This window comes from Aulonocara sp. 'chitande type north' Nkhata Bay, linkage group LG14, assembly GCF_057382095.1.
Source record: "Aulonocara sp. 'chitande type north' Nkhata Bay isolate Kocher_YH1m ecotype deep benthic linkage group LG14, A_spYH_male_GT1.1, whole genome shotgun sequence".
Classification (NCBI taxonomy): Eukaryota; Metazoa; Chordata; class Actinopteri; order Cichliformes; family Cichlidae; genus Aulonocara; species Aulonocara sp. 'chitande type north' Nkhata Bay.
In genome coordinates, this window is record NC_141357.1 from 5,969,216 (window position 1) to 5,995,603 (window position 26,388).

Below are 26,388 nucleotides of genomic sequence, written 5' to 3' on the forward strand. Positions count from 1 at the left end.
TCCCAGCAAGATTTCTTTGTTTACTTTTGAAACATGTCATGTCCAACACCATTGTGAAGTTTGCTGACGACACAATGGTGTTGGGTGCCATCTCCAACAACGATGAGGCGGCCTACATGGATGAAGTGAAGAATCTGGCATCGTGGTGCCAGGACAACCACCTCCAGCTGAACGTCAGCAAGACCAAGGAGCTGGTGGTGGACTTCAGAAGGGGTCAGCACAGAGACTACAAGCCCATTATCATCAATGGAGCTCCAGTGGAGAGGGTGCAGTCCTTCAAGTATCTTGGTGTCCACATCTCCTCAGACCTGACATGGGCTGCCCACATTCAGATCCAGACCAAAAAAGCTAGGCAAGCGCCTGTATCACCTACGACAACTGAGGAAGTTCAGGGTCTCTCCAAAGATCCTCAGGATTTTCTATACAGGCGCTGTGGAGAGCATCCTCACACAGAACATGACATCGTGGTTTGGGAACAGCTGTGTGAAGGACCAAAAAGCTCTCCAGAGAGTGATCCGTACAGCAGAACGCTGCTGCAGGATTGCTCTCCCCCCGCTTCAGGACACCTACACCAGGAGATGCCGGACTAGAGCAGCGCAGATACTGAAGGACCCGTCCCATCCTGGCAACAAACTGTTCCAACTTCTGCAATCTGGTAGAAGGTTCCGCATCTTCCGGGCAAGGACAGAGAGACTCAAGAGGAGCTTCTATCCCCAAGCCATCCGTGCCCTAAACACACACACCCGCCCTCTCACATCATCTATAATTGACTGAGACAGGACTCTTCCAGACACTAAACCAAGGCACAATGTACATTTCAATTCCTTTAATTTTAAATATGTTTATATTGTCTATCCTGTAAAATAGTCAGATATCTATTCATATCAATGTACAGAATTCACCTGCTTGCTGCTACTACTGCACATTCACCCAGTGTATATACTATATGTGTATATATATATATATATATATATATATATATATATATATATATATATATATATATATATAATGTTCTTCCTCTACCCCCCCCCCCCCCCCATTTTTGCACATGTCGAGGAGCGTGTCAGGCTACATTTCACTGTGTGTTATACTTGTATAACTATGCATGTTACAAATAAAGAACCTTGAACCTTGAACCTTGAATTTCTGTCAGTCGCGTTCAGTATAACAGTTTCAATCAGGAAATTCAGTAACATTTTCTTAACATTAGTTAACAAGCAACAGCCTCCATAAACTCTAAAAGTAGTGGTTTAAAAAAGCAGACCTAGCCTTGCTTTTTCTTTTTGCCTCCCCTAAACTGATCCATGTATCTGTGTGTGCACAAAATGCAGTTGAGTGAGATCACAACACTGTGTGTGTGGCAGGGATACAAGAAAGCATTCAGTGGTGGTCTAAAGTCACATTCATAATCACATTTATTGCTTGTCCCATTCAGACAGTATCAGTGAACTTTGCTGTTTGACATGGGTTTCTTATTTCATGAAACTCTGCACAGCTGAGCTAAATGTAGCCACCATTTAAGTTACACCTGCTGTGACAACATGTCTGCCATCATAGTAACATCATAGGAAAAGACAGCATCTGCACAAGATCATCTGCACGGGAAACAAGACACCAACAATCAGCAGCAGCAGCAGCAGCAGTAAAAACCAATACAGTCATTGGTAAAAACTCAGTGACATCATAGATCACTACACTGGGTACCTCCGGTTTTATTTTTCATGTATTTTTTTCTCATTTAATCCCATCCCGGAAAAAAACGTTCAAAAATACAAATGATGTCAAGCAAATATTTTATCACCCCCCAAAATTATTGAATTAAACAGGGGGAAAAAACGTATTTTCAGCTATCGAGCTACGTCACTTCCGGTAGTTAGGGGAGAGCAAACTGACAGCTGGTTTGTTTTCATCAACAAGGGGGATTTCAAAGTAGACGTTAAAGGTAGGCAGAATCAGGAGATTGTGAGTTATGCGGTCCTGGCTCGGTGTGTGAGCAGGCTGTCACTGTGCAGGCGATTGTTCAGTGTGTGTTTGTGTCGCTGCCTTCTGTGGTCCATGTCCGGCTCCACCGAGCTGCTGCTGGGGGGGTCACTGCGATGTTGAGCCCGGACTGGACACTGTCTGCTCCCAGGCTGTCAGCGGCACACAGTTCGCGCTCATTGTTCAGCAGCTGTTTCGCTGATTTCTTTAAGTTTGTGCTAGAACGGAAAGGGATGTTGTTGTGTTCTGTACTGGGCTAGCTTTACGCATTGGTGGACAGGCCAAATTCTATTCGAATATCTCTCAATTTTGAAGTGTAAGTGCCTTTTCGGCCTATTTGTAGTGTAATAAGATTAATGTAACACATTTGCCCAATCAATAATCCGCATTCATTACATCGGCTTAAATCCATCTGAAGAAGATAAGATGATACCATATTAAAGAAGCAACTTTTAGTGTTGTTATGTATGTTGTGAGAATTGAAAATTGATTGTAATAAGTCTGGATCGCTGTGAATATTAATGCTTTGTCAAAAGTGTTTACGCCGAATGTTCAATAGCTTCACGTTCAATCACACACAATGGCTTTTTTTTAATGGATGGACAGAGATGGAACCAAGAACTAAAAAAAGACTTTGCTTAGAAATGTGCTGAAACCCGTATTACAAAAATACACTGTAAATCTAAATATTAATATTTATTTAGATCGCAAATATTTAGATTTATGACTTTTACCCCGATTATTTATTGAGTTCAGGAATAAAATGATGATGGTACAAAATAAATGGTGTGGCCTCCAAAGAACAATATTTGCACCCAGAATACAGTAAAGTACAAGTAGAAAGCAGGTTAATGTAGAAAGCAGGTTAATATAGAAATATTTTTTACAAAGTACAAGTACATTAAAACTACTTTATTACATAAGTAAATACTAAGAGAGACCTCAGCTTCTACCACTACTCACATCCAGTGGTACTGGTTGGGAGTGCTTCTGTTCTCCCGTCTCTTTCTCTTTTATTGATACTGCCTGACGAGGCAGAAATTGACCTTTGGCCTTGTTTGCTCTCTATGTGGTGAATGACCTACCAGTCCTTCCTGTTCTGGATAGTCTGAAACAAATCCCACCCCCTGACCAAAGAGGAACCCGCATTTTTTTGCAGTCATCCGTCAGCCCCACCAGCCACTCTGGAGTAAGACCTGCTGATTAAGTCACAGTGCCTGTCCCAAAGGCTGTCATAGTTTCAGTATGGAAATGGAATAATACAGTGGACTGAAAATGAATAAGGCTTTTCTTGGTTTCTTTGACAGGCCATCGGTACAAAAGCAAAAGAAGACGGCGAGCAGCAATCGTGGTCAGATTAAGGCAGACATCGCTTCAGGTAAGACGCTGTCTGTTTTAACAATTCAGGTATGGTTCTGAATTCCTCTAATCAGGTCACTGGTTCAAACACACATCTGCTGTGGTATTTATTTGTCTTAGGTCAGTAAAAACAAACCACACCATTGTAACAAATGTCTTGATTTATTATCTGGACAGTAACAAATTGATTTCATCCTTTACTGCAATTTACTACAGCCCTTTTTTGACAAATAAGATATTGTAACAGTAGCCTTTTATTTTTTTATTTTGTCTAATCCACTACATAATTTATGCTTCCCTTGTGCAGATTCCACAGTGAGGCTCTGCCCTCCAAGCCTTGAGTGCTGAGTGAGATCAAGAAAGCACTTCTTTACTTTTTCTTTTTCTAATTTTAAACGTTCAGCAGAAACAGTCTTTTTTCTAATTTAAAAAAGTTCAGCAGAAATAGTCTGCCTTCTTGTTCCTCTTTTTTGGGCAAATCCAAGGACATTTAAACTGGTCAATGTCTCTGTGCTCTGCTGATAAAGAGAGGAGGAAACCTGCTTGTGTCCTGTCATCTAATTGTCATTTTGTAACTCAAGAAATGTAGATGTTTGTCCGCCTGGATACATTTGTGTCATTAAGGAGATGTGAACAGTTGTGAGCCTGTCATGTTCAACGTGATTATGTTGTGGTTCTAGTAAAATTGAAGATAAATAGCTGAAATGTGATGTGAGGAAGTTTCACTGAGTGGCAGAACTGCTTGTGGAATTTCTCGATAGGATGTTATTGGACTGGTGTTTGTCAGTCAAGAGCAAGAAGACAGCTGAGCTTCTATTGTGTCTGGAGCTTGAATCCATTGCACTCTACTAATAAATCTGTGGCTATAGATATGATATGGTAATTGCTTGGTTAATGATTTGATCACATCTGATATCTGTTAGTTAAAACAATTAGTTGAGAGAAAATTAGCCAACAAACTGTCAAAGTTCTTGTCTAATCTTTAACTGTTGTATTAATTGCTCAGTGACACAAGCAAAAATATTACAGGTAACTCAGCGAAACAAGGAAAAGCTGGTGTTTGGGTCTTTTTTACACAAGCATTTAAAACCTGAAAACTCTGGGCAACCACCTTCAGTTGCAAGGCAATTGCAGAGGTAATCTGGTTAGCAAAAATTTAAAAATGGCAATTGTTCTTTCATTTACATCATGTGACTGTAGGCATTTACTGCTTTTCTGCAGTTACTGGTTTTGTTCCCTGTTGTTAATTAGATTTTTCTTTTCTTTTGTATTTTTGTTCTTTGTGTATGTCTCAGTCTTTTATTGTGTATTTTAGGATTGGGCCATATCATACCGTTCACGGTAATACCGGTATGATGTTAGGGAATGATAAGAAAATGAAATATCATGATAGAATATGGGTAAAACATTCATCCGCGGTGCCGTTGTTTTCATACACACATGGCAGAAAAAGCATGGCAGCGACAGAGAATGAGAAGGGCGAAAGCGGATCATTGAATGAAAGACATGAATCAGAATTGGTTTGTAAAAATTGTGCAACTTCAGTGATGTGGAATTTCTTATTACCGTGTTTTTCGGAAAATACGTCGCTCTTAAAATCCTTTGATTTTCTGAAAAATCGACAGTGCCCCTTATAATCCAGCACACCTTATTTATGAATTCTGGTGTCTTCATCTGCTAATTTAATCTCCCTCCTGTTTCTAACTGCTCCTCCATGTTCTGGCTCTGTGTGTTTGGTTTATTCTGGCTGTGTCTTTTGCAACTCGGATGGCTTTGCTGGTTTTCTTGCCACCTAAGTGCAGCGCACTAAGTTCAAATATAAGCTCCTTGAATATAACTGAATACCTTCAGTCTGGTGTTGTCAGCTATTGAATTAATCTCTGGCTCTCTTCCCCATCATGTCTTTTATCCTGCCATCCTTCTCTCTCCCCAGCTAGTCGCAGCAGATGGCCGCCCCTCCCTGAGCCTGGTTCTGCCAGAGGTTTCTTCCTGTTAAAAGGGAATTTTTCCTTCCCACTGTCGCCAAAGTGCTTGCTCATAGGGGGTCATATGATTGTTGGGTTTTTCTCTGTATGTATTAGTGAAGGGTCTTCCTTACAATAGAAAGGACCTTGAGGCGACTGTTGTTGTGATTTGGCGCTGTGTTTTGATTGAATTGAATTGTGCATTTCTCACAGTGATTGCTTTGCTGCATAGGTAGTTTGTATAAATGTAATATTTAAAAAAGGGTTTTCAGATGTCTGAGTGTGTATGAGTGAATTACCATATTACCACCAATTTAATTTGTACTTTTTCTTCAGTTTATGTGGATTTTTATGGTAACATTACCCAAGATCTGTTTTAGGTTTTCATTTCAGTAGAGATAACGCTGTGGCTGCAGTGTACATTGTTACATTACATTATTATGAATCTAGGCAGCTGCATCTTTTGATTTCTGTTAGTTATGATAGCTTGTTCAGGTTATTAAAGCTTCTTCACACTATTACTAAGCTTTAAGTCCAGCTTCCAGTCACCTTCTAAAAATCCATGGAATTTATTGTATAAGCCAGTCTGGACCAGAGCTGCAATAATTATCTAGTTAATAGATTTATTTATTTATTTTTTGATGAGTAATAAATTTTTTTATGACACCAAAGTAAAAGATTTTCTGATTTCAGCTCCTGGAATATCAGAATTTTGCCTCATTTTTGTGTGCCTGTAAATTCAGCACCAAAACAAGAACACTTCACTATGTTACTTTGTGCATGTGTAACCGGTGTGATTCTGCGTTGTGTCTGATAAAAAAGGTAAAAGAAAGAAAGACCTCCAAGTAAATAATTTGCCCACTCCAGCTCCTCTCCCACAGGGGAATTGTAGAAAAAGGGCTGGCATTTATTTTTACATTAAACATAAAATATGCATTTACACGTAACATATTTGACATAAAACAACAACATGAAATCCGACATACCTGATAAAAAAGGTAAAAGAAAGAAAGACCTCCCAAGTAAATAATTTGCCCACTCCAGCTCCTAGACCAAATACAAACAGTGGGGAAGAGGGTTAGCTCAACCCACCACAACTCCCAAGCTAGCAAGGAGTATATATTCTTGCTAGCATTTATGGCGCCTAAAACACATTTATGATACACACATACTACACTCTTATAACATCTTACAAAAACAGGCTTAATAATGACAATAATTGAACTAACATCGCAATCATAAACATCAGGGTGGCTAAATATGAATTATGTGTGTTTTAAGGTGTTGGAAAGAAATGACACCCACCTCTCCCACAGGGGAATTGTAGAAAAAGGGGAGAGGCAAAAGGGGTACACTGTATTTATAGTATTGCACCAAAGAAGAAGAAGAAAAGAATGAGGAGGGGCTCTAATGAATACAACTACAGGCTTGGAGGTCCTAAAAGTCAGGTATAAAAGGAGCAGTTTGGGGGTTTAGAACACATTTTGTGTAATTATAACAATGTGATTTATGACCCTGTTACACATGTTTCATGTTTTATAGGTCAAATGATGTAGTGGTTATTCAGAAATACTTGTATATGAATCAGTGAATAAAAATAAGTGTGTGTTGTAGCAATGGCTGGTTAAAATATGCATATGCTTGCAGCTAATCGCTGGGAGTGTTTGCTTTGTTTGTGGGGCAGCTGAAGGGGAGGCTGCGCACCAGGAAGGAGCTATGGAGCCACCAGAGGATAACGATGGCCGTACCTTTGTGGAGGTGATCAGTGAAAAGTATAGCCCAGAGAACTTCCCATACCGCAGAGGGCCTGGTATGGGGGTGGTAGTAGTGTCCACTGGAGGTCCTCAAGGTTCCCCTATGAAAGGTGAGCCAAGGAGAACTATTGGGCAACTGAAAAGGCTAACGGGTCCCTTTGTCACATTTTAGCACTTCCAAGCGATAACGAGCACTTTATTCAGTGTCATCACCACGACAGTGAACTCATAGACCTAGTATTAAAAATGCTGTCATCTCGTTTCCTTTATGTTTTCATGTTAATTTAGCTAGAAACTCTGATAACTCCTTCAGAAGAATTTTGGCGGTCTGAGCTACAAACTATATATAAAAGATAGATGCAGGCAAAGTGACTCCACATTTAAGCTGGAAGTTACCATTTTTGGATGAGAAGAGGTAGTGAGGTTATCTGCTTATATTAGCAAGTTTGATTAGCAAGTTGCGACTATAAACTGTACATGCACTACACACAGGCAGAGAGCTGCTAATTAGTGCTAAGTATCAGATTAGCGTCCAGGCGATTAGGGAAAGTAACAGTGAAATACTAGAATTTCACTTATTAATACTCATGCAAAAGTTTTACTTGTGTTTTTGTTGTGCATTTGAATCTGACAGTGTGTTGGGATTGAATTGCTCTTGGAGCTAGCATCGGTTAAACATTAACTATAATTTTATGCACTTTGGGTTAGCTGCATTTTCTAGCCCTGTAGATTGGCTTTTGATCTGAAGTGTGGGATCTCGGGAAATCCAAATGTCTGACTCAGGCCTTTTGAATATTTCTTAACTGTGGACTTTCCTGGGATCCTGAAATTGAATTTCTGTGGTAACTGGGTTATTCTTAGAACTTCTCCGTTTACACACCAGCTAAAGCAAGAAATCCAAAGGATTTTTCTGTTTACAGAAGGATTCTCTGGAAGATTTTCACTTTTTCCCGGAGAATGACTGATATTTGATGATTTTCATAGAAACAATAATAATTCAGCATATGAAGTGAAATAAGGGTAATGATTCACTAATAAACAAAGAAATGTCAGTGAGTATAATAAACTTTGGGATTGTGGCACTCACTACCACAGCGAGGCATTTTTCACTGTACAAAATATTCAAGCACCTAACTAGACATCTAGTTTTAAAATAATAATGTAACATGAATAAATCTAGCCAAAGTCCTTCTTGAAGCAAGCCTTCACATTCAGCAACCACAAGGCACTTTGTTTGGACCTTTATTTTGAAACTCTGTAAAATACGAAAAATGTCAGTGGTTACAGGACATAAAAACTGCACGTATATAGTCACCAGAGCTGATAAAAGCTGCTTATAAAGTTTGTTGGTTTTGAAAATCTTTATCTAAGAATGGGGTTATATTTTCCCTCTCGAAGGTAAACTGTGTGTGATTGAACTCGACCCACAACTGAAAGGACATGATCCAAGGATACAACACAATACTTAGCGGTTATTTTGGGAAATGTTTAAAATTTCACGTTCTTTTGTTTGGAGCATCAGCATACACTTTTCTGTTTGATTAATTCTTAATAATTCAATCCTTCCTCTTAGACCGTCTGAACCTGCCCAGTGTGCTGGTTTTGAATAGCTGTGGGATCAGCAAGTCAGGAGACCAGGCTGAGATTGCTGCCTTCTGTGCTCATGTCATGGAGCTGGACCTGTCTCACAACAAGCTGCAGGATTGGCATGAGGTGCAGTCCCTGGGTTTCTGACAGTAACATTTTTTTGTTTTAGGAAATCACTTTTCTCTTTTAAGGCTTTAACCTGTGGTGATACTGTTGACGACAGCACCAAGTGTATTTAAGAAAGATGCTACTGTCCTTTTTCAGATTAGTAAAATTGTTTCTAACATCCCCAACCTGGAGTTCCTCAACCTGAGCTCAAACCCGCTGGCAGGAATGACCCTTGAGCCACGGTGGGCTGAAGCCTTCTCCAGCGTGCGGCGCCTTGTCCTCAACAACACTCAGGTGTCCTGGGACACTGTGCTGCTGCTCACTCGAGAAATACCAGAGTAAGAAGAACAGCTACCCTAAGCTGGGTGTAACTCCAAGCACACACAGCATTGCTTTATTTCACTTCATCTCACTATGACTAGCACAACACCTTCCTTATCCATAACTAACACTGATAAATCACTGAATGCATTTGACGATGGCAGCTTAACCAAATGATAACAAACATATTTTCTTACTTACTCCATGAGCCGTGCTTCCATGTTTTAGTTTATTTCAAGATAGAAGAAAGTACCGCCTTACTGCTTCCATAGGAATTAAGAGGGTAAGTATGCTATGTGCTGTTAATCAAATATATATATATTAATTGATCATCAGCAAGTGTGAGCACCTCAATAAAAGAACTAAAAGACATAAAAGAAAAAACTAATTAAATTTTTTTCTCATCTTTGCCTCCAAATAGTGTACTAGATAACCAATGCATAACTATTTATTTATTTTCTTTGTGTAGGAATGTAAAAGGTGATAATGGAAGAATAGAAAATTTCCAGGTACAATGAATACATAGTTTTGTGCATATGATAAACAACATTTGAAGTGCAGTATTGAATTAATTTGTCTAGATGAGGAACGATGTGCAGAATCTCAGATGGACAGAATTCAACACAGGGCGAGCTGTTCATTCACACTGTTGGCCAGTTTTTCAAAAAGGGAACTGAAAACTGTAACAACTGAAATATAAAGCCTGGGAAAACACTGGGGTGAGCTGACCAGACACTCTGGAGAGGGTTAATGAGAGGACAGTAAAATCTATATAAACAGAAGGAGAATTGGGGGTTTGGAGACAGCTGTGGACAACGAGGCTGAAAGGACATGATGAGACAGAAGGGAAGACAAAGGAAGAGAAACTAAAAGTAAGGTACAAGGAGCAACTAACTATTAAAACAAAGTAGGAAGTGAGATAGCTACATGGGGAAAACACAGACATGAACTTGAAATATGGGAGACTTGAGCCAAGAGGAACACCGAGAGAGAACTAAACTCTGAAGCAACCAGGGTCTAGGAACAAAACTAAATATGCTGATGAAAAATAAATGAAGCACATAATTAAGATGAAAGGAACCAGAATTCAAAAACTCAAACACTAGCTCAAACAACCCAGGACCATGACTAGTAGACAACATGGTACATCATAGACAGTATACAATCAAAAGACACTTTATTAGGTACACCCTGATAGTTCTGGATTACAGCCATGTTTGCTCTCACCTTCATGGTTTGAATTCAGCACGGACTGAGATTCATTGGCTGCACAGGGAATCTCCCATTCCACCACATTCCAAAGGTGCTTTCTTAGATTAAGATTTGGTAACTGTAGAGGCGGTATGAGTACAGTAAACTTACTTTCATATTCTAGAAACCAGTTTGAGATGATGTGAGCTTTGTGACATTGAATGTTATCCTCCTGGAGTCAGCCATCAGAAGCCATCAATATCCAAATGCTGCAGCAGAAATCAAGGCTCTTCAGAGCAGGCAATGTTTTCCCAATTTTGTGTTGTCTAATTTTGGTGAACCTGTGCAAATTGCAGCCTTCTGCTTCAAGAGATGCTCTTCTGTATACCTTGGTTGTAATAAGTGACTATTATTTCACAGAGAACTGCAGCTCTTTGGATATTTTCTCTCAGACCATTCTTTGAGATAGTTGTGCAGGAAAATCCCATTAGATCACCAGTTTCTGAAATACTCAGACTAGCTCATGTGGTATTTATTGAGAACCATGACACAATCAAAGTGAATCGTCACCGTACCGACCATGTCTACATGCCTAACTGCACTGAGTTGCTGCAATATGATTGGCTGATTAGAATATTGTCCTAACAAGGAGTTGAACAGGTGTACCTAATGAAGTGGCCCGTGAATATATATTGCACACTATAGTACAACATACGATAGAACACAACATACTATAGTACAGTATAATCAATTCCACTGTAGTGTAGTTTAGCACAGTATAGACAACTATATGCCATGTAGTAATCTGTGAAATTCTGGAGTAGAGCAGGGCTTTATGTAGGTCTTTATTGAAAAGGTTGTGACTGAATGCTCTCTCCTTGTTGTTGTGCAGGCTGGAGGAGTTGTTTCTGTGCCATAATGAGTACAGCAGTGTGAGTTCCTCCAGCGTGGCCTGCTCCACCCTGCGCCTTCTTCACATCACCGACAACTGCCTCAAGGACTGGGCCGAGGTCCGCAAGTTTGGCTCCATGTTCCCCTGTCTGGACACTCTGGTTATGGCAAACAACAACTTGTCCTCCATCCAGGACAGCAAGGATATCCTGCAAAGGCTCTTCCCCAAACTACGCAGCATCAACCTGCACAACTCAGGTAAGTGCATTTCATTCCCAGCTTGTTCTGTGTGTTAGTTTTAGACATGAGACTATTTATACTTGGTGAGTGGTTAGCTATGATAGGGTCATTTCAGAAGGGAATGCTGAAATGTTCCTGTTCATAGCTTAGTGTGCAGCAGTCAGTTGGGTAACAACTGATAAAATTAGCATGAGTAAAGATAGCACTGAATCCTACAGGCTTTGTAGTTTATTAAAACAGATTTATCCATGTGTCAGCTTTTATCTCAGGAATTGTTTCTATTTGGAGATTATCAGTCCTGAGTCTATTTTTAGAGTTCTTTTCAGAGGAAAAAAAACCCAAAAACAAAGACATGCTTATATTGACTGCAGTCCATCCATTAGTTATATCTCCTACGCCTGAGGCAAGGAACAAGCCATTATGGGTCATATTTATCCCTTAATTCTTAAAATGTAGCATTCAAAAAGTCCAGCTTCCATTATTTAGGGTGTTTTAGAAGTGGCTTGAAAGAAGAAATGACAAGGCAGCAAGGATTGTCAGGATTTTAAGCAGCAGGTTTTTCATCAGCAAAACCAAAACTTCCTTTGTGTCATAGTACAACCGTAGCTTGCCTCCACCAGTGTGTGAATGCGAGAGTGAATGAATAGTGGTATTGTAAAGCGCTTTGGGTGCCTTGAAAAGCGCTATATAAATCCAATCCATTATTATTATTATTATTATAAAAAGGCTCATGAGGTTTTGTTGTTGTTGTTTTTTTATGGAGAGAAAAAGGAGGGATCAACAATATGAATTCAGATGCAAGTTAGCTTATATGTTATATAAACATTTTTGTACACACAATATTTTACATATTTAAATAATATCAATACTTGGCAGTAAATCAGAAATTAAAAACTGATAGAAGGCAATTAAATATTTCATGGTATGTTCTTACTCCTGAGTCACCTCAAAAACTCCGGAGTTTTTAAGGTGAGCTGTCAGTTCACTTCTACCTCATCTGTCAATATGACAGGTGCCTACATCTGTTTTACGCTATCAGTCAAAGGTTTGGATGCATCTTCTCGGAAAGAAAAGCGTCTGGACTCTATGTTGAAGGCAACTTGTCTCTCGGAAGAGCCACCTCAACGGGACAAGACTCAGCTATTCATCTGCATCCAAAGGACAAAGGTCACTCTTTCAAGCATGCCAATGTTCCTATCTTGGACAGAGAAGAGAGATGGTTTGAAAGAGGAGTGAAAGAAGCTATGTCCACTGTGAATGACCATCTTTGAACAGAGGAAGTGGATTTTGACACCAATTGTCCAGTTTTGAGATCCCTTTCCAGACGCCTTAACACCCACTCACATCTGGCACCTTGTGACCTCAGTAAATCACATGATAGGATGGGCTAGCTTTCACAATGGGTTCACCGGAAACCTTGGCTGATTATGACCCACACCTGTTTTTGCACCTTGGCTCGTGTGATTAAGTATCAGGATCAATAGGGGTTCTGTGATTCTTTTGGGGATACTCCCATAGGGCTTAAAATCTGGGACTCTCCACCAATTGCTCTTTGAACTCATTCCATAAATACATGCTGTCTCTCTTCCACAGCATGTCTTTATCCTGTTTTCCTTCTCTCGCCCCAACCGGTCACAGCAGATGGCCCCACCCCTCCCTGAGCCTGGTTCTGCCAGAGGTTTCTTCCTCTTAAAAGAGAGTTTTTCCTTCCCACTGTCGCCAAAGTGCTTGCTCATAGGGGGGGTCATATGATTGTTGGGTTTTTCTCTGTATCTATTACTGTAGGATCCACTGTACAATATAAAGCACCTTGAGGCAACTCTTGTTGTGATTTGGCGCTATATAAATAAAATTGAACTGAATTAGAACTGAAGAAGCTTCTCGGATGAGAGGTGAAACGTCTTCAAGAAACCTAAAGAGGTCCAGACGCTTTTCTTTCCAAGCTTCTTAGACTATGATGACCTGGATGACTGAGAACCTTCACAGACATGCGACCATCACTCTCCGTCTTGGTCAAATAGCTGTTACACAGCTTGAAGGTGTGTTTGGGGTCGTTGTCCTGTTGAAAAATAAATGATGGTCCAACTAAATGCAAACCGGATGGGATGGCATGTCATTGCTGGATGCCGTGGTAGCCATGGGGGTTCAGTGTGCCTTCAATTTTGAATAAATCCCCAACAGTGTCACAAGCAAAATATCCCCACACCATTACATCTCTACCTCATCACATGCTTCAGGGTGGGACATGCATGTAGAGACCATCCATTCACCTTATCTGCGTCACACAAAGGCATGGCAGGTGGAACCAAAGATCTCAAATTTAGACGCATCAGACCAAATCACTGATTTATACTGGTCTAATGTTCACTCCTTTTGTTTCTTGGCCCAAACAAATCTCTTCTGCTCATTGATTTTCCTAAGTAGTGCTTTCTTAGCAGCTATTTGACCATAAAAGCCAGATTCGCACAGTCTCCTCTGAACAGTTAATGTAGAGATGTGTCTGCTACTGGAACTGTGTGGCATTTTCTAGGCTCTAATCCAGAGGTGGGCAATTCCAAGCCTCGAGGGCCGGTGTCCTGCAGGTTTTAGATATCACCCTAGGTCAACACACCTGAATCACATGATGACTTCATTACCAAGCCTCTGGAAAACTTCAAGACATGTTGAGGAGGTAATTTAGCCATTTATATCAGCTGTGTTGGATCAAGGACCCATCTAAAACCTGCACTGGCCCTTGAGGCCTGGAGTTGCCCACCCCTGCTCTAATCTGAGGTACTGTTAGCTTGTAATTTCTGCACAGCACAACTGATAGTCCCATCCACATTAAGAAGGCAAGAAATTCTACAAATGAACCCTGACAAGGCACACTGGTGAAGTGAAAACCATTTCAGGTTACTACATCACGAAGCGCACTGAGAGATGGCCAAGGGTTTCATAGGGTTTGTGGCTTCCACAAACTGGTCCCCTGTGTATTTTTAATGGATTACTTCTACGTTCATGACACACAGGTACTATATAACATTATGGAAAATAATGGAAATAAAATGGAAATTCTCATATATGTGCTAAGGTAATTAGCATTGTTAGCTAGACCACATGAGAGTACCAAGAATCAACACGTATATATTTCCCATGCTCTAGGAGAAATCTAGTTTAGCATTATTAATTTGTGCACTGTCACTATTCTAATCAGACTCCATTAACTTTTTTTCCTGTTTTATCTACAGAAACTTAACAAGCCCCCCTCCTCCTACTAGTGCCACTGCTGCTGCACACCAGCAGTGGCAGCATATATAGTACTTTTTTATTGTTTGTTTATTCTAAATTTTATTTAGATAGCACTGGTTCACAATCACAGTCACCTAAAGGTGATTTTAATTGTAAGCTAAAAACCCAGCAATGAGAGAAAACCCCTGCACTAATTCAATTTCCTATGAGCAAGCACTTGGTGACAGTGGAGAGGAAAAATTCCCTTTTAACAGGAATAGATCTCTGGCAGAACCAGGGTAAAAAAAAATGAAGGCCATGGAGAAGATCATAAAACCCCTGATGGACCCACTTCAGTTTGCTTACCGTGCACGCAGAAGCATCGATGATGCAAAAGTCTTCATCTTGGACTCCATCCACAAACATCTGGAGCTCCCTGACTCCTCCGCCAGACTTCTGTTTGCTGATTTTTCATCAGCGTTCAACACTCTGTAGCCTCATATCCTGGCCACTAAACTTTCCTCCCGATTTCACCTGGATGATCAGCTAATCCTGTGGATATTGGACTTTTTGACCAACAGGACTCAGAAAGTTCGGGTCGACAGCTCTTTTTCTGGTCTCCATTCCACCTCCACTGGCTCCCCCCAGGGCTGTGTGCTCTCCCCCTTGCTCTTCATCATCTACACCGATGACTGCAGATCCACACAGCCCAACTGTCACCTGGTGAAATATGCTGATGACACAGTTCTCCTGTCACTGCTGTCAGGCCCCTCACAACACCACGGACCCGCTCTTCAGGATTTTGTAGAGTGGTGTGACAGCTCCAAACTTTAACTGAACGTGAGCAAAACCAAAGAGATGGTGGTGACCTTCTCCAGTAGGCAGAGGGATCTGGCTGCTTCAGTCACCACCACCATCCATGGGAAGCCAGTGGAGGTAGTTGAGGAGTACAAATACTTGGGAACCATCTTTGACAACCTCCTGAAATTCTCTGCTAACACAGAGGAGATTCTCAGGAGGTGTCACCAACGGCTATACCTCCTTAGGAAACAGCTCCTTTGGAGTCAGCACACCCATCATGATGACTTTTTAACTATGTATTCCTGAAAAGCATCATGACCGTCTCCATTACCTGCTGGTTCCACTCCCTCAGCCTTCAGAACAGGAGCAGACTGCAGGACACTGCATGAGCGTGCTCAAAAATTATTGGCCTGCCTGTCAGAACTCTTGCACAGGTTTTCAGCCAACAGGTCCTTAGACAGGCAGCCAAAATTATTAATGACCCCTCTCGTATTCTTCTTCGGGTAAAAAGAAGAGGAAAAAAAGGAGAGCATAGATGAACATGCACAGAGTTCTTCCTTATCAAAACCTGACAACTAGATTTCCTGCAATACATGACCTCTGAAGGTTCAGCTGCAGATATAGCTGTTCTAGTATCAGCTAATGTAGAACACTCCTTTGTAATTGACATCATGCAGAGTTAAGGGTAGGAAAAACTGTCAGGCACAAAAGCTTAGGCTACAGCAGTCTGAGCTTGAGCGTCTGGCTCAAAGGATCTATTTGTTTATGCTCTGATCACACCATTTAAAACTGTGACCAGGTTAAATATGCATATCCATCATTGTAATAGTAGATATATAAATGGGGAAATGCACAATAGGACCATTTTAAAACTAACATGAAGTATCATGTTTAAATATAGTGATATAATGTTATATGTATATTGTGTAATATGATGGAGGATTATTTGTGTGATATTATATTGCATCTGTTATATTATACTGTATATATAATGTCTTGTAAGTAAGGTAGGCTCAGGTTGTCTGTCTTAAGTGGACATGAGTAGCTACTACAGAGCCAGACTGTAGAGGTCTGGTGAGCTGGCTTAATTTTAACGTTACATCCCCAATCCCAACTCAGTTGACTCCACTTGATGGCATTTATCACACAGCTTCCTCAATAAATAAAAATCGTGCACAGTGTCCAACTTTCATCACATATGCAGTTTCACACCCCTTTTGGTGTGCAAGCTTGAAACATGACATCTATGTGTGTTTGTGTTTGTGTGTGTGCTGGTGCGCGCACGTGCACTGTCAGGTCTAAACCAGTGGGAAGATATAGAGAAGCTGAACTTCTTCCCCAGGCTGGAGGAGGTGCGCCTGCAGGGCATTCCCTTACTGCAGGCCTACACCAATGCAGAGCGACGCAGCCTCATGATAGCGCAGTAAGTCTGTGACATTAGAGAGAAATGACATCCTTCACAGCAAGTAGAGGACATTGATGAGAACTTGAATAATCCACAGATCTGAGCTGTACTCTGACCTGCAGAAGGTCAATAAACAGATACCTGCACAATATGTCATATCTCCTCTTCAGGCTTCCCTCAGTATCACTGCTAAATGGCAGTGCTGTGAGTGACAGTGAGAGAGAGGACGCAGAGAGGTTCTTCATCCGTTACTACTTAGACTACCCTGAAGAGGAGCTGCCTTATAGGTACACCCACACCCTTGTTTACACTGTATGAGCAGTGGTATGAGTGTTGGTTTATGTGTGTTACAGTAAGTGCTGTTAAAACAGACGACACACCCTGCTCTCCTCCTCAGATACCATTCCCTCGTAAACAAGTATGGCAAGCTTGAACCACTTGCTGAGATTGACCTCCGACCTCGCTGCCGTGCCCAGGTGGAGGTTCACTGTGAGGAAAAAATAGAACAGGTCAGTGTGGCATTTAATAATCTGCTGTTCTGGAGAATCCTCGAATGAAAAATACCTTTTGGAAATTATAAAATGTAACCGTTGCTTTCTTTTCCTTCTCTACTACTCATACCACTGTGAATCACTTTAGTAAATGACTTGTGCCTTTGTACTTTGCCCTTAGTGCCTGAGCACTTGACATTTAGAAGTAGATGAAATCTCTTAACACAGAGTTTGCAAAACTCGGTGTTAAAAACTAGTACTATAAAACAATTTTAATAGTTCAATCAGCACCAGTTTAACATTTTAAAATACCTTTGCTGTGAAGGACCCTGGAGATGATTTATTTTGCTTGGGTATACTTTATCAATGATGTAATCAGTGCACATGTTTGTTCAAGCCCACAAAAACTCAAAACGACAAAACCTTTAAAAAATAGTTTTACATTTATTTGCAAATCCTAAATTTTCAAAAGATTGCACATATATTAGACACAATCGTAGTGAAATTTATATAAAAATATGCATTTTTGTCCCAAACACTGACATTTCAGTCACAGTTTACAGGTGCTTGAATCAGTATTTTTATATTACCAATAAACCCCACAGCTGCATGTAATGTAGAGGGAGTTGCTGATAGTGGCAACCCCACAGCTTATTATATACTTATACTTATATATTTCAGGTCTGCAAAGCATTTTAGTGCAATTTGTTTTAGTTTATTTTGCTTCATGTCACAAATCTCTTTGGGTTGTGTCAGGATGAGCATCTGGCATAAAAATTTGGCAAATCAAATATGTGGAGCTAGCCACTTGTGAATAAGGCAGCAGTCAAAAGTAGATTTTAGTTACTTTTATTAAAACAAAAAAATGAAAGAGTTAGTCTATGCGCAGATTGTCAAAGCATTGTGTTCATGCTGATTAATATAATACTATCTGTGTTCTGGTTCGTAACCAGTGTTAGGGAGTAACGGAATACATGTACTGCTGTTACGTATTTAAAATGCAAAATATGAGTAACTGTATTCCGTTACAGTTACCGTTTAAAAGGGTGGTATTCAGAATACAGTTACTTTGTTGAAATAAATGGATTACACGGCGGTCTTTTCCTGTTTCATATATTAGGCTATGCTCCCTCTTTTTTCCTAAACAAAGCCAGCATTAAGAGGCTCTAATGCCTGTGTGTCAGTCTCGTGGCCCATGTCACTACTATTTGCGGCCCGCAAAATGACATGGAGAAATATTTTTTAAAAATTATTCACAAAAATTATTTAATAAGAAGGCAATAGGCAGAGTGTTACAGGCATAGCCCTAAAGAATGTAGCCTAATGGGCAGTGTAGTCCATGCTGCAGGGAGAATGGACTGCCATACCTGTTATGTGTCTGTGAGTCTGAGGGAGGGAGAAAAAGTACAAGTTGTCACCCACCAGAAATGGGAGATGGAAGAATATAAATATAATAATAACCACTGCAGCCAAAAAGACTGCCTGGCAAGCCCAGTTGTAAGTAAGCTTGACTGTACGCTGTGTTCGTGTTTTCCTCCGAAACAATAAGTTCCATTGGATCAGCCTTTGAACACATCTCTCTGTCTCTCGCTAGCAAAGTTGACCCAGACAACAAAAACTTTTTTTCAACTACAAGCCAGAGGTCCCTTTACTACGGTTCGGAGCCGTTTTATATATGCACGGAATAGTTTTCTATACGAGATTGCTGCAAAAAGCGCAGCCTTACCTAATGTCCACCCTACTGTTTTTCATTTTATATTAAGATTTAAAAATCTAGTTGGTATTGGTATGAAGAGTATCCTTCAGTAAAAGTAATAAATCACACAGCAATTCATGTAGTTGTAAAAAGCATGATAATATATTAAGTAATCCGAAGTATTCAGAATACGTTACACTCGTTGATTAACATAACAGAATATGTTACAAAATACATTTTGGGGCATGTATTCTGTAATCTGTAGTGGAATATATTTTAAAAGTAACCTTCCCGACACTGTTCGTAACAGCGTGAACTGCAGTTTCTTGAGTTCATGACCTGGGTTGTGTTGGTTCACTTTAACAGTATAGCTGTCAACCTACAGACGGCTCCTAACTTTAACCTGCTGTGCTCTTGCTGTTACTCTGAAAGTCGCAAACGTAGAAATTGTTTGTCTTTGTGCCAGCTGAGCATCCGTTTGGACCAGACAGTGGCTGAGCTGAAAAAGCAGCTCACGACAGTGGTCCAGCTGTCTACCAACAGCATGAGGCTCTACTACATCGACAAGGGCAGTGCCTTCGGTCCAGAGGAAATGAAGTACAACACGCGAGCTCTCCACTCCTACAGCATCCAAGATGGTGACGAAATACTGGTGGTGCCCAAAACCAAGTGAACAGCTGATGACCTGCTGGCTGACAAGAGTGAATTGAAAAATTTTTTTTTTTCTGATTGGTTAACTGATACAGCAAAATAATTGGAAAATAGAACAGTAGCAGTGGCCCACTGAGAGAGGGCATACACAGAAATTATGAAAGCAATATGAGCACCATCAAGGAGACTAGACTAGTAGACTACAGATGGCTGCTGAGTGCCTCTGAAATATAAGTGAGCACTGGGAATGCAGCGGATCCTGTCTTTATTTAATTGAGCTTTCTCTGAGGGGGAACCACTGGAGCGAGTGCACAAACGTGTCACACTTGAGAACGGGCTGAGAAGAGCACCTCGCAGTCAGCTCGCAGTTTCAGCGGAGGGGAGGGCCGCTGCTGGACCAGCAAAGCTTCACTGCAGCTCTGTCTCTTAGCGCACGGCATGTACTATAGCACCTGCGTAGGCAAGTCTCCAAAATCACTCGCTTTCCCACTTGTCGCAAAAGTTACACTGATTGGTAGTCAGGCAGTACCACCAAGTGGAAAAGAACTGCTCTCATCTGCACTTTTACCTGAGGCACAACACGAGGAAGAGCAGAGGAAGGCTCGCACCAAAAGCACTGTAAACTGAAGGACTGGTGATTAAGCTCCATTTTGTTGTCAGGTGGGGTTTTTTGTGCCTTGTTTAATGTGGCAAATTTCTTAAGTTAGGTTGTTGAATCGCATTCACTATAGACTTTTGACATTCAGTCAAAAGGCCATAGTGACGTGAATGTCACTGTGTGAAACTAATGTAATAAGCAGATTTGGCACTTCTATACTGGATGATGATTAGCTCTGTTTAACATCCCTACAGTGAAGCTCAAACATCCACATGAAGCAACACGAGGCAAAACAGAGAGAAAAGATAAAGCACACCACCTAGCAACAAAATGGCTTCAGGAGCAACAGTGCACACTCTCTGCCAGTCCATGTTTTCCTTTGTCAGAGATTAAGAACTGATGCTACTGCGTTTCCTATCATTGATAGTGCTCTGTGCACTCTCACGGCTGCCCACACAGAGCAGCAGTTGCTGTGTCATGTTATATGTGCTGCCTTCTACAAGCTTCACTGTATTTTTGGTTGGATGTGTGTTCTGCCAGTGCAGGAAGAAATGACACACACACAGACCAGAGTACACAAAAGACATAAGGTAAGAGTCATCAGGACATCATAGCATCTGCATTTGAGATATTATTGATTACATTCAGGCCACGGTGCAACGTTGCTTCAGCAGGCCCCCTTTTGTGTAGGCCTACATGATGATATTAGTTTGAAATTATAATTTTGCATTTAGGACACAGCATTCAATGTTGTCACTGCTCCATGCTTTTTTTTCACCCAAAGAATGACTTTTATGTAACTTTAAATGCATAATCAGGATAATTTATTTACAGTTTATTTGGATTTTTAAGAATATATAATCAGCAACCATTGTTTAACAGATGCTGATCTCACTTGAAGGCATTTAAGTGCACCCACTGGGTATTTATACCAGTGTTTAAAATGACTGTTTGGCCGATAGCTGACTTCTTCTTTTGATATGTAGTCTAATCAATTTATTTTGTATATAACCAGTTAGCAACAATACCTGCTTTAAGAAGCTTTATGTTATGAAGTAAAGACCCAACTGTATTAGAGGGAAAACCTCAGTGATCTCATAATCCTCTGTGAGCAAGCACTTGGCAGTGGGTAGGAAGGAAAAGACATCTGGCAGAAGCAAATCACAGAGAGGCAGCTACCTACCGTGCCAGGTTAAGGGTGAGGGGAGGAAGATATTTATTTCCACATCTGTCTGGAAAACAAAGAAATCTTAATAAAAAAACAAACAAACACAAAACAACCTCCTTGATACACTATTTTTGAACAGTTAGCCAACACAAGTATGAAGTACACAATGTGTAAGTATTGGCCACTAACATCAGCAAATGCCCGTATATCAGTCAGAAGGGCTCATACTGATATTAAGCCAATAGTTCTACTTTGAAGTGAACGCTATACAGTGAAATACTGATATATTCCAATGTTAGTGCTTCATCTGCCAAAATATAGTGTATTCTACATTATAGTCCATTCTGCACAGATATAATTTCACCAAAGATAGCTCATGATGCTGGTAGTATTATAGTAATGTGGAATATATATACAGTTATATTGATTTTAATATGCAGCATTCATCTTGTATTAGAAGAGTGTAGATGTGAGATGTTTGGTGCCATTGATTTTTCCTATAGCAAGCAACCTAGCAGAGTGCTGGATTCCTGACAGTGTTACTGCTATATTTACAGCCACAAAATGAAATATTCACAGTTAGTGGCTGTTTGGGAATGAATGTCTGTAGCGCCGGCTCATCCACTGCTTATAGAAGACTCATCTCAATGCGCTTTGATCTTTTTTTTTTTTTACCCTGTCTATAACAAATATGTAAACCCTTCTTTTCCCTTCCAACTATAAGTTCATTTTGTAATACCACTGGTATACTTGAATAAGGCACCCCCTCCCCTGCCCATTTTATTATCACACTAGTGCTGAATAAATGTTAGTGTAGCATGAACCACAGCCATAGAAACCAGCACACACCAAGACACCAAGTCTGGCCTGGAATATCGAGCTCGACTGTGCTGATCAGTGTGTGACTATTTGAAAGTGTGTCATATATAATTGTTGCAGGGTTGGTGACGTAATGGTAAGCATGTGATTTATGTATTGAATTTACGTGTTTTTGAAGAAAGTATCACTTTGCTTGCTCAGATTGAAGGAATACTGCACTTAAAGGAATTTTGTATTATATTAAAGGGGACCTATTATGTTTTTTTTTTCTTCATTGCTGTCACACACACACATAGATACAGTGGGGCAAAAAAGTATTTAGTCAGCCACCAATTGTGCAAGTTCCCCCACTTAAAATGATGACAGAGGTCAGTAATTTGCACCAGAGGTACACTTCAACTGTGAGAGACAGAATGTGAAAAAAAAATCCATGAATTCACATGGTAGGATTTGTAAAGAATCAGGGTGGAAAATAAGTATTTGGTCACCTCAAACAAGGAAAATCTCTGGCTCTCACAGACCTGTAACGTCTTCTGTAAGACGCTTTTCTGTCCCCCACTCGTTACCTGTATGAATGGCACCTGTTTGAACTCATCATCTGTATAAAAGACACCTGTCCACAGCCTCAAACAGTCAGACTCCAAACTCCGCCATGGCCAAGACCAAAGAGCTTTCGAAGGACACCAGGAAAAGTATTGTAGACCTGCACCAGACTGGGAAGAGTGAATCTACAATAGGCAAGCAGCTTGGTGTGAAAAAATCAACTGTGGGAGCAATCATCAGAAAATGGAAGACATACAAGACCACTGATAATCTCCCTCGATCTGGGGCTCCACGCAAGATCTCATCCCGTGGGGTCAAAATGATCATGAGAACGGTGAGCAAAGATCCCAGAACTACACGGAGGGACCTGGTGAATGACCTGCAGAGAGCTGGGACCAAAGTAACAAAGGTCACCATCAGTAACACACTACAACAGCAGGGAATCAAATCCCGCAGTGCCAGACGTGTTCCGCTGCTGAAGCCAGTGCATGTCCAGGCCCGTCTGAAGTTTGCCAGAGAGCACATGGATGATACAGCAGAGGATTGGGAGAATGTCATGTGGTCAGATGAAACCAAAGTAGAACTTTTTGGTATAAACTCAACTCGTCGTGTTTGGAGGAAGAAGAATACTGAGTTGCATCCCAAGAACACCATACCTACTGTGAAGCATGGGGGTGGAAACATCATGCTATGGGGCTGTTTTTCTGCCAAGGGGACAGGACGACTGATCCGTGTTAAGGACAGAATGAATGGGGCCATGTATCGTGAGATTTTGAGCCAAAACCTCCTTCCATCAGTGAGAACTTTGAAGATGAAACGAGGCTGGGTCTTCCAACATGACAATGATCCAAAACACACCGCCCGGGCAACAAAGGAGTGGCTCCGTAAGAAGCATTTGAAAGTCCTGGAGTGGCCTAGCCAGTCTCCAGACCTCAACCCCATAGAAAATCTGTGGCGGGAGTTGAAAGTCCATGTTGCTCGGCGACAGCCCCAAAACATCACTGCTCTCGAGAAGATCTGCATGGAGGAATGGGCCAAAATACCAGCTACTGTGTGTGCAAACCTGGTAAAGACCTATAGTAAACGTTTGACCTCTGTTATTGCCAACAAAGGTTATGTTACAAAGTATTGAGTTGTATTTTTGTTATTGACCAAATACTTATTTTCCACCCTGATTTACGAATAAATTCTTTACAAATCCTACCATGTGGATTCATGGATTTTTTTTTCCACATTCTGTCTCTCACAGTTGAAGTGTACCTCTGGTGCAAATTACTGACCTCTGTCATCATTTTAAGTGGGGGAACTTGCACAATCGGTGGCTGACTAAATACTTTTTAGCCCCACTGTACATAGATACACTCATATATGTGTGTGTGTGTGTGTGTGTGTGTGTGTGTGTGTGTGTGTGTGTGTGTGTGTGTGTGTGTGTGTGTGTGTGTATAAACTCTTTAACAGAGAATATACAATTGAGAGAGAGAGAGAGAGAGAGAGATATGAACTTTGGTGCTGCACTGAAGAATTGCATAAGATAGATTATGCAAAGCTGCCAAAGTCCAAGAGTAAAAAGTGCTCAGATTTTAAATGTTGATGTAAATTTATTGTTGAACATTTTTTTCTTAATGTCATTTACTGGGAACCCAGCTTACTGAACATAGTGTCTAAGCCAGTTTATAGCCCTTAAAATCAGTGAAAAGTAATCACTGATTTTCAGTACCTCTCTGTAACAGGGATTCACAACTAATAAAGCACTGATCAAAGATGAGATCATAATGTGTAAATCCATACTCTCAGGGTTTTACTGTGCTCTTGGGTTCCTAATCTGTTCCCTACAGTGTTTTGTTCTTTATTGAATAATGTTGATCATCTGGCGGCATATAATACTAAACTCTTTAACAGAGAATATACCATTTTAACACATAAAAACACCACAGCATATGTAAGGTGGTCTTACCTACAATGCCATGAAAAAAACTAACTAGCCATGACATTGTCATCTGGGCTGATGACATGTCCTCCTATGGTTGAATTTTTTCAGTTGTCCCTGCCATGTATGTAGCCAAGATGGCAATAATTGGGCCTTGACGGTGTGAATCCACTTGGGTTCTCAAAATAACGAGGAAAGGGTTTCCTTACACCTGTTAATCTGAAAGATGGATTTTGGTGTCAAAAGCACAGTAACTGCAATAAAAAACTACAAAATATCCAGTATTAAATGTATCCGTAAACAACATAAAATTGTTTAAACTCACCGCTTGTTGAGAAGTCCATCTGGAAATCAGTAAGCATGGAATAAAGAGTATGAATTTACACATTTTTTCCTCATTAAATGTACTATGTGGGGTTCCATTAAATTGTTACACATCACATTCTGATTGAAATTCTGAATGATCCAAATTACAGATGGTATAAAAGATGAAGCTAGCCACCATGACATCAGCCACTGGTTAGTAAAATCCTGTTAGGAAGCGTTAAGATGAGTGTTTTCTCTGTTGCCATGTTGGTGTTTTGAATATTGTGTATTTGTGGCTCTGACTCTGACTCTGCACACTCATTGCCAGAAGGTTGATTCTGTTCAACTGGGTGTTGAGGTTTAAGTAGGAGGAACATTTTATCACTCATCCACGTGACTTCTACTATGTCAGATAACTGTGGGTTTCCTCAACCTTATAAACAGTTGGTTTGCATAATTATGAAGATAGCACCACTGACCAACAATGGCCCACGAGCTCAGCTATGATCATTAATATGCAAATTGTCATGACCAATGATCACAGAGGGACAGCTACCTACCGTGCCAACAGAGAGTTGAGGAATGGCAACAATCACAGCACTGTAACATGGTGAAAAATGTACCCTCAGGCCCCCTCCTCTATTCAGAAATGGTTGTTCCTTTTTCATGTAAATAAGGTGGGGGAAACCTGCAGACCGAAGAAGTCACTTGGATGAGTGACGAAACGTTTCTCCCAGTGAAAACGCTACGTCCAGATGAACAGAATCAACTTTCTGGGATGTCTTTACCTGGAGGATTGACCATGCACACTCACTAGCTAACAACTTACAACTGATCAGATAATGAGCATAATCCTCCTCTCTGATTCTGATAACCACTGAGATGCACAAAATGGACTGAATGCTACGCCCAAATGAAATTAAACTGGTTATTGAGCCAATAAATTCATCAGTAAAGCTTTTAAAGAGGTTGCAGGGCGAGGGAGTCAACAGTAGTTTTCCCATACACTTATACAACCTCAGTGGAACCACAGGGCAGATGAGTGAAAGGAATCCAGGTTCAGAAGGATTCCTTGTTGGCTTCACTTTTCAGACCTGTGAGCTTCACCCATTTGCTATACTGTCTGTATAACTAAAAAATTAATGGCCATATTTCTAACAGTGACAAAAAATTATCTTCATGTGGGACCCCATCATTCCTAATCTGAATCTGGTTTACAAAATAGCTTTTCGAGGCCTTTAAGGGGGAACAAAATCCCAGCTTAAAACTCTCTGATGTGTCATGAGTGCAGTCCTTGTTTTCTTTGGTCACACTGTTTTTTGCTGCAGTTATTGCACTACTCAGCCTAACTGGACCATAAACCTCATTATTTGGTATT

The 26,388-nt window shown here is 40.6% G+C and overlaps 1 protein-coding gene across 7 annotated transcripts; it reads left to right on the forward strand.

The window, feature by feature from the left end:
• The first annotated feature begins 1,878 nt into the window (after nt 1–1,878).
• On the forward strand, nt 1,879–22,493 carry tbcela (tubulin folding cofactor E-like a). 7 transcript variants are annotated; one of them, XM_086260685.1, is made up of 11 exons: nt 1,880–1,945; nt 3,072–3,172; nt 3,291–3,361; nt 6,991–7,170; nt 8,634–8,773; nt 8,912–9,093; nt 11,160–11,416; nt 16,703–16,829; nt 16,982–17,098; nt 17,209–17,320; nt 19,465–22,493. In XM_086260685.1, exons 4-11 carry the CDS (start codon nt 7,023–7,025, stop codon nt 19,669–19,671), a joined length of 1,290 nt encoding a protein of 429 aa, XP_086116811.1. In that variant the 5' UTR covers nt 1,880–1,945; nt 3,072–3,172; nt 3,291–3,361; nt 6,991–7,022; the 3' UTR covers nt 19,672–22,493. The 7 variants fall into 7 exon arrangements, with proteins under 7 accessions (XP_086116812.1, XP_086116817.1, XP_086116811.1 ...); XM_086260687.1 differs by lacking the exon at nt 1,880–1,945 and adding an exon at nt 1,956–2,299; XM_086260686.1 differs by lacking the exon at nt 3,072–3,172 and having other exon boundaries at nt 1,879–1,945.
• The last annotated feature ends 3,895 nt before the right edge of the window (nt 22,494–26,388 follow it).

Excerpts from the sequence above, each read along its gene's own strand:
- tbcela (XM_086260684.1), top strand. The coding sequence starts at position 3,259 with ATGAATAAGGCTTTTCTTGGTTTCTTTGACAGGCCATCGGTACAAAAG. Across the intron at positions 7,171-8,633 it reads TCAAGGTTCCCCTATGAAAG|ACCGTCTGAACCTGCCCAGT; the intron begins GTGAGCCAAGGA and ends CCTTCCTCTTAG. Across the intron at positions 17,099-17,208 it reads GAAGAGGAGCTGCCTTATAG|ATACCATTCCCTCGTAAACA; the intron begins GTACACCCACAC and ends TCTCCTCCTCAG.